The sequence below is a fragment of the Colobus angolensis genome, unplaced genomic scaffold (assembly GCF_000951035.1).
Source record: "Colobus angolensis palliatus isolate OR3802 unplaced genomic scaffold, Cang.pa_1.0 Scaffold8, whole genome shotgun sequence".
Taxonomy (NCBI): domain Eukaryota; kingdom Metazoa; phylum Chordata; class Mammalia; order Primates; family Cercopithecidae; genus Colobus; species Colobus angolensis.
In genome coordinates this window covers 15,852,133-15,860,926 of record NW_012121820.1, presented here as the reverse complement: position 1 = coordinate 15,860,926, position 8,794 = coordinate 15,852,133, and the positions used below count along the sequence as shown (strand labels likewise).

At 55.4% G+C, this 8,794-nt stretch overlaps 1 protein-coding gene across 1 annotated transcript in view; it reads left to right on the top strand.

Annotated features, from left to right (window-relative positions):
* Positions 1–8,794, top strand: part of VSTM2L (V-set and transmembrane domain containing 2 like) — a gene marked incomplete at its 5' end in the record, with an annotated part of 42,716 nt that overhangs the window by 23,759 nt on the left and 10,163 nt on the right. The window contains 2 exons of the mRNA XM_011929210.1: positions 4,528–4,697; positions 6,425–6,475. Coding sequence (XP_011784600.1) covers positions 4,528–4,697; positions 6,425–6,475 — 221 coding nt within the window. The remainder of the gene's footprint in view (positions 1–4,527; positions 4,698–6,424; positions 6,476–8,794) is intronic.

The window sequence follows — 8,794 nt, the reverse complement described above, 5'->3', positions numbered from 1 at the left end:
CGGCCTCCTCCTCCCGGGTTCAAGCGATTCTCCTGCCTCAGCCTCCCAAGTAGCTGGGACTACAGGCACATGCCACCACAACCGGCTAATTTTTGTATTTTTAGTGGAGATGGGGTTTTGCCATGTTGGCCAGGCTGGTCTCAAACTCCTGACCTTAGGTGATCTGTCTGCCTCGGCCCTCCAAAGTGCTGGGATTACAGGCATGAGCCACTGTGCCCGGCCTCATTAATAATTTTCATTACATGTTCAAATAATTTTTTTGATATCTTGGCTTAAATAAAATACATTATTAAAATTAATTTCATGGGTTTTTTTTTTCATGTGGCTCCCAGGAGATGGAATATTCCATGCACGCCTTGCAGCGTGGCTTGCAGTCTGTTTCTGTTGGACGGCGAGGCCCTAGACGGCCACTACTGGGGTCCCAGTGGAGTGGTGGCCATGGGGTGGGGTCCTCGCTTGTGCTCCTGCCCACCCCAGGCTGCCACGCCATGCCAGGGCCCAGGAGGTATCTGTTTGGGGGTGAGAGGGTCTCTCCTGGCTGAACCCGGGCTGCTGAGTTACCCCAGACTAGCCCCTGCCCTCTCTGAGCCTTACCTTCTGCATGAGTGGGCCAGAGTCAGGGTTTTCTGCCGTGGGCAGGGGGAGACCGAGGGGGGGTGAATTGGAGGCCTGGCCCTTCCCAAGGAGACCCCAGCGGAGCCTCCACCCAAGGGTGACCCTCTCTGTTCTCCTCCCACTCGTGAGACCATGCACATTGCCTCCCGTGCCCCCGCCCACCACACATGGTTCCCACCTCACCTGTGTCTGGAAGGAGGAGGCATGCAGTGGCTGAGTCACACCGGCTGGGTCCGAGGGCTGGCTTCAGCCTTTCTTGCTCTGTGTTCTGCATTGAGCAAGATAGCTGATATCTCTGGAGCCATTTCCCCAGTGAAAGAGGGGAAGTGGAGGCACTCTCTGATTTCCATGGCTCAGGCAATGGCACCTGGAGAGGCCACAGCTGTGTCCCTCTACTGTCTTTTGACCAGCCAGGGTCACACTGGTGGTCACACCGGATCCAACCAGGGTCCTCACCCCCTCTCCTCCTGTTTGCAAAGGCCCCTGGTGCCCTGGTGTTGAGCAGGAGGGACATGAATCGAGGCAGAATCCACCATCTTGGACGAGGGACTGGCAACCCTCTAGAATCCCCTCTTGTGCCCTTCCCGTGCAGGCTCCTCACTATCTCCTTGTGTTCCGCTCGAGGTGGCAAGTGGGTGTCAGGGAAGACTCCGAGGGCAAGACCTGGCCCAGGACTCTCGGGGCAGGGTCCCCCTAGCTCTGGACCCTTCTCCATCACTGCCCAACTAAGGCTGTTTATTCATTCATTCAAAAATCACTTACTGGCTGGGCGTGGTGGCTCATACCTTACCTGTAATCTCAGCACTTTGGGAGGCCAAGGCAGGGAGATTGCTTGAGCCCAGGGGTTCAAGTCCAGCCTAGGCAAAAAGCAAGACCATGTCTCTACAAAAAATTCAAAAAACTAGTTGAGCATGGTGGCTCGCGCCTGTAGTTCCAGCTACTCAGGGGGCTGAGGTGAGACGATTGTTTGTGCCCCGGAGGTCAAGGCTGCTGCAAGCCTTGAATGCACACTGCACTCCAGCCTAGACAACAGAGAAAGACCCTGTGTCCAAACAAAATGTATTTATTGAGCATCTGCTATGTGCCAGGCACTGCTGTAGGAGCTGGGAGGGAAGGCTGACAGTAAACATACGTAAAATAGGCATATTAGCTGTGCTGTCCAACACAGTAGCCATTACCTGCAAGTAGCTATTAACATTTATGTTTAAATGAAGTAAAATTAAATAAAATGTAAAATTCAGGTCTCTGTCACATGTCACGTGCTCAGCAGACACAGGTGACTGCTGGCTACTGCACCAGCTCGGGTGCAGAACACCCTCCTCACGGCAGAAAGTCCTGTTGGCCAGTGCTGATGGCGTTGGAGGGAAGGGTGGTTTGAAGTGCTGGGTTTAAATGAGGTGGTCAGGGAAGACCTCCCGAAGGAAGAAGGCTTTGAGCAGGATCCTGCAGCAGGGGAGGGAGGGAGCCATGGGAGGGATGGCTGTTTCAGGGGAGTCTGAGGAGAGGGTGTTCTAGGCAGAGGAATCGGCAGGTGCAAAGGTCTTGAGGTGGAATCTCAACTGGGATGCCCAGGTACGGAGCTGAAAGGAGGCCGCTGTGGTAGGAATAGGAGCAAGGAGTCAGGCAGAGGCCAACACCGGAGAGGAATGGCCTCGCACGGAGCGCCCTGTCAGCCCTCTGGAGTACAGTGGTGCGTTCGAGGCTCGCTGCAGCCTTGATCTCCTGGGCACGAGCAATCCTCTTGGCTGGGCATGGTGGCTCATACCTGTAATCCCAGCATTTTGGGAGGCAGAGGCAGTGAGGACTGCCGCTGCTACTGTGGGTAGGAGGACGCCCTGGGAGAGTGGTGAGTAGAGCAGGGACAGGGACTGATTTATGTTTTGCCAAGGTATGTCTGGCTGCTGTGTGAAAATAGCTTGTTGGGGAGGAAGAGTGGAAGCGGGAGGCCACTGAGCTTTCCTCACTGTTGCAGGTGAGAGAGGATGGCAGCTTGGCCCCGGGAAGGCAGCAGAGGTGGGGAGAAGGAGCCAGATTCTGGAGGTGTTGGGAGGCAGGACCCACAGGGTTCCTTGAAGACTGAATGTGGGAGGGGAGAGAGGAGGGAGAGAGCCCAGGGTGACCAGTTTCTGGGTTGCTCTCCTGGAAGGATGGGGTGGCCCTCACAGTGATGTGGGGGAGGGACCTTCCCTTTAGGCGCCCGCATTGACTCTTCCTTATTGGGGATAAGAAGGGTCACAGCCTTGAGGTGGGCTGCATGTGATGGTGCCCCACACCACCCCTCGCACATGTTCAGGAACCCAGACATTTAGTCCTATTAACCAACCAGGCCTTGTTTACAGAACAGCGGCTGGGACTTCCAAGCCTCAGCAAGCAGGGAACCTCCATGAGCTGCTTTCTAAACCCTTGACCTTGAGGATTAGGGACATCTCAAACTTGCTCTCAGCCCAGAAACCCATTGCTCAAGTAGAGCTGCACGAGGAGAAACGGCAGAAGCTTCCAGATGGAGTCCTTTGTCAATTTGCATCAGCTTCAGTATCCTGGGGACAGGGGGACGAGAGAGGTGGCCCCACAGCAGGGGCCTAAATCTAGGATTTCACCTCCTAGCCCAGTACTCCCTCTTCCTCCTGCCCTAAGCTGAGCTGGGGTGGTGAGGACTCCAGGGGCTGGGAATCTGCCCCTCTGGGCCAGGGGACCCTGTTAGGTTGCAGCACCAGGAGGAACAGGGTGGGGGCTGGGGGATTGACAGCCACAACATTCCTGGGTGACCTGCACGTTGCCAGGCGTCTTTCCAGGGCGAGATAATCTCTCCTGAGAAGAGGAAAGAATTCTAATTACATCTCAGGACAATATTTGTTTGGGGAGACAGGAGACAGAGCATATGGTGAGGAGGGGCGCTGGGCCACATGAAATGGGGATGTGTTTTCTCATTTACCTGGTGGGATGGAGGATGGCGGATGGAGCAGGGCTTCTGCTGGGCCAGGGGAACCGTCTGCCCTGGGCTGTGGTGGAGAGCTGGGCCCTGCATGGGGCAGGAGGCAGGAGTGGCTCCCACCTCACCCTGGGTGCCCTGAGAGGGTGAAGAATTCTGCACCCATTCCATCCACCGAGCTGCCACTCTGCACCAGCAACTGCCAGCTGCAGGAGCTCTATGTCCCTGTCCTCCTGGACCTGCCACAGGCAACAGGGCAAGGCAGGAGGTGGGGGACCTTCTTGGGATCCTCAAGGAGGACCTTTCTGGGGGTGACATGTGAGCTGAGCTTTGCCAGATCTGAAGGAGCCAGCCGGGCAAAGAGGGGCGGAGGGAAGGGCATTCCAGAAGGAGAACAGCCAGAGCAAGAGTGAGGCTGGAAAGGGAGGTGTGTCCACAGGACAGGGAGGGAGCCAGGGGAACGGGTGCCGATCTCCATACCTGGGGTCCCAGGGGAGGGTTCTAAGCAGGGGAGAGGCCACATCTGATTTGGTTTTGCAAAGATGGCGCTGGCTGCTGTACATGGACACTGCAGTAACTCAGGAGGGGAACCGAGCTGGGTGACTGGAAGAACCTGGAAGAGCTGATGAAAGCGGCAGCTCCTCCCGGGCCTTCTTGCTGTCCGCATCCAGCCCAGCCCTTCTCTGATCCCTGGCATGCTCTGCCACAGCGCCCAGCTGCTGGTGTGGCCTCCAGGGCCGACACCTACTCCCTCATCCCCATCTCACGTTGGCTGCTGCACATACCCTTGCCCCGCCTTGCTGAGCTTCTCGGGTGCCCACCTGAAGCCAGACCACTCCCACCAGCGGGCTTGTGGGTACCCCCACCCCCTCCACCCATCCCTCATCGTGCAGGGCCAGTTGCTCCTACGTTCTCCACTTCCCTCACCCACCAGCTCTGTGGTTTGCTGAGCCCCGCCACTCTTCCCCCTGTTTCTTGCACAGCCCTGTTCACAGAGACACCCCATGACATGACAGCACGGACGGGCGAGGACGTGGAGATGGCCTGCTCCTTCCGCGGCAGCGGCTCCCCCTCCTACTCGCTGGAGATCCAGTGGTGGTACGTACGGAGCCACCGGGACTGGACCGACAAGCAGGCGTGGGCCTCGAACCAGGTAATGCCCCTGGGGAGATGCCAAGCTGGGCTGGGGAAGTCCTGGTCCCTGGGGTAGGGGTATGTCTCTGCCCCTCTTCTCCTCTGAGGGATGTGGGCTCCAGCGCTGTTCTCCACACCACACAGCTGTCTCCCTCCCTTCTTCCTCCTGGGGTGGGGGTTTTAGGTGATCATGGAGGCTTATCTGGGGGAACGGGCAGGAGGCAGAGCTGGGCTGAACACTTGAAATGGCCACAGCAAGAAGGGCCTTCCAGAGCACAGAGGTCCTCCCTTCAGGGTACAGGTGAGGAAACTGAGGCCAGTGGGACAAGCTGGCTTCAGGTTATGGAGCAAGTAGGTCTTGTGACTCGCTTCCCACCACTTCTCCAGGCCACACAGGCAGCCTTTTTGTAAAGAGCTCTGCAAATGCTGAGTTCATTCACAGGCACACACGGAGGTGTGCACCAGGCTCCCAGCACACCCTTGGCTGCACACATTCATGCTCGTGTGTACACACCTGTAGAGCAGATGCTGTGGGGGCTCTGCCCCATGCCCGGTGTACAGCATGCCTGGGACCAGCCCACTGCCAACTGCCAGCTCCTCCGGCTCTGCTTGAGGGTTTTCTCTGGATACCAGAGCCTGCCAGCCAGCGAGGCAAGCAGGAGGAGCAGGGGACTCAATAGGCAGAAGCAGCCCCCACCAGTGACCTGCAAAGTTGGAGGATGAATGCCCCAGTTCCCTCGCCCTCAGCTGGGATGACCGAAGCATGTTCTTCACTGTCTCCCCGAGTGCCCAGTGGGATGAAGCTCCAATTGCCTACAGTGGTAACTAACCAACAACATACCTCCCATTATTAACTTTCTTCCCTTTTTGGTTTCACTCACCTCCTCCCCTACTTGTGCTTCCTAGGATCACTTCCCAAATAAACTACTTGACCTTTGTCTCAAGGTCAGCTCTTGGAGGAACTCCATCTGAATCATCCACATCCTTACACATCTGTATACACTAATGAACACGCAAACACATAGAGATCTGCCCACCCATTCATATATGACCACATGTATCTGCACACATTCACAAACACGCATTGGCACACTCATACACTCCCCATGTACATGAGTGTCTCACATGTGCCCAAAGGCATGTCAAACTCTGTGTTGCTCCTGGAGGTGTCAGCTCCCCAACACTTCCAGCCCTGCCACATGCAGGCTTAGAGGACTCCAGTGGCCAGAGAAAGCCCTTAGGCAAACCATTGCAAGTGTCTGCGGTTGGAAGCCTCCAGGGTCAGCTTGCGAAGGTGGGGAATGTGGGTAGGGTTCCCACAGCATCTGCACACACGTTCACATGGGTGACACACCTGAAAGTACAAACACACTCTCAGAGTGATCAAGAGTACAGACAAGCACGCTCCTAACAATGTACCAAGCCAACGCTTAGATTTCTGCCTGTTCACACTCCCTCCAATGTTTACCAAAGTACCCTTGTGTGTCTAAATGCACAAATGTGGTCAGTTTTCTACATGCTTCCATTATCTTCTTTTGCTCTGACATCCCCTCTGTCCCCTGAGTGGATACAGAAAGCTGAGGGACCCCAACTCCAGACTCCATGGCCCCCGAGCCCCATCTACTGTCATGAGAATCTTAGCTGTTGTCTGTATCCCTATAATGTGTCTCCCAACACTGCCACCCCACCCCCACCCTGTGCTAACACCTTGTCTCTGCTCTCTCCACCCCTCCCCACTCCTAACAGCTAAAAGCATCTCAGCAGGAAGACGCAGGGAAGGAGGCAACCAAAATAAGTGTGAGTTTTGATAATGACTTCTCGAAAGGGCTCTAATGGAGGGCACAGCTGTGACTTAAAAAAAATTGGGGTCCAGTTCAGCAGGGAGCTTGGGCAAGAAGATGGAAGAGAAGAAAAAGAGAAGGGGAAAAAAATGGCCCTGCTCTGTTTTTTAAAAGCCGGAGATTTTTCAAGTTCGTTCGATGATGGGCACAAAAAATGACAGGGGAGAGAAGATGCATTTTCTCCTGTCGGGGCCAAGGCTGTGTGCGTCCTGGTGCCTTCAGGCTTGTCTCAGCAGCATTTTTTATTTGGGGAACCAACGAGGTCTAATGAGCCTGAGCCAGCTTTTTTTGGCCTATCATTACTGAGTGTTACGCCATCTCGGGGTCACTCGGTGATCTGGCCCTGGGGACGGGGTGGGGGCACTCCAGCCAAAGGATTTCAGGACTGGGCAGGCCTTCTTATTTATTGACTCATTTGTTAGTAGCCACCCTCTATAAGAAGGGCCAAGCATTCACCCATTTTGCAGGTGGGGCAGCTGAGGCTCAGGAGGTCAAGGACTTGCCCGAGTCATACCAAGGGTGACTGGTGTTGCTGAGCTACCTGGCTTCAGGGCTCAAGCTCTTTGTCACTGGGCTGTGCTGCAGGCCAGTGCAGCTGGGGCCCAGGGGAGTTCAGGGAGTGACAACTTTTGTGAAGGAGGGGGCACCCAAAGGCGGTTCTGGGAGAGGCAGACAGGAGGGAGAAAGGAGGTGAACGGGGGAGAGAACACGGAGTGGAGGGGACCCGCCTGGGGACACATGTGGCCATGCAATGAGGCAAGATTTGTGCATGGGGCGTGAGGTCAGCCTGGCAAGAGGCTAGACATCTACCAGCAACACACTCAGAAAAGGCAGGTGCCCGTGGGGTTATGAATGCGTGTGTGTGCGCGCATGCGCATGGTGGGGAAGCCTTTCTAAATTCACCCTTTTCTGCTTGATTCTTCCACAACTTTTCAAGGACTTGTAGGGGAGCTCAGGTCCCCAAGTCCAATTCAACAGGGATGAACAGAGGAGCTACACCCCCAAACCGAGGTCACCATGTGGAGACTGGGCACAAGGATCATTGGGGTGCCATGTCGGGCATCAGAGGTGGCATCATGGAGGCAGAGAGGCCAGGGAGGAGGCTCCTGCAGCCCCTTCAGGCGGAAGGGGGTGGATGAGAGAGCAAGGACCTTCAAAGCATCATTTGTGCTGTCTGGCCCAGGGCACAGTTGGGGTCTGAAAATTCAAGCCATTTCCATCCAGCTCAGGGTGGCTGTGGGTCCACCCCCACCCTCTGCCAAGGGCGCATCCATATCGAATGCCCCGTTTCTGGCCCAAACACCCATCTGTTAAGCCCAGGTGGGTAGATCTGTGTGCATATTAATACCCTGTTCATCACAGTCCTTTCTCCTATGATTTTGCTTGGGGTTTAAGGAGCAGCTCTGGCAAAGGAGAGAATAATCTAATTGACTTAGAGGATTAGAATTCCAGGCTGCTGGGTCCCACATGAGGGGAATGCGACGACATTAATTAGTTAAATAAAATAAATGTGCTCAGCATGAATGTGCAATTACCCCTACCCACCCACCTCCAGCCCCCACAATGCCTGCACCAGCTGGGGCTCCGAGGGTCTGGTTAGGAAGCACGCAAACAGGCATGGGCCAAGCTCCTCGTGCAGACAGCGCCATAGGAACAACCATTCCTAATACACAGGTACTCTCCCTGGATTCCTGCAGTCTGAGGAGGCAGCCCAAACTTTTCTCCGTGGCCTTCAGAACTGCACGATTGCTCTGCCCACCCTCCAGCCTCACCTCCTCTTGCCTGACCTCACTCCCCCTCCCCTGCCGACCCTGGCAGCCTTTCCAGCTTCCCATTCCTTCCCACCTCCAGGCCTTTGCACAGGCTGGTCCCCCTGCCTGCAAAGCTGTTTCTCTCTCTCTTCCCACAGAGCTCAGCTCGGGGAAGCATCCCTTGAACTTGTGACCTAGCTGGCGCCCCTCCCATTTCCCTGCCGGCTGTATTTCTGGTTGTCATTATCCACTTGTGTGAGTTTTTGCTTCGTGACTGTCTCTCCCAGAGATGGGGGGTGCTGGGACTGAGCCTGTTTGACTCACTGTTGCATTTCCAGAGTCTAGCACAGAGCCTGGCCTGGTGTGGTAGGTACCCAATAAATATTTGATGAATAAGTATCACACACACAGACATACGCCCAGGCCAATGTGTGTATGAACCATACACGTACTTATTTTATTTTATTTTTTGAGATGGAGTTTCACTGTTGTCACCCAGGCTGGAGTGCAGTGGCGCGATGTCG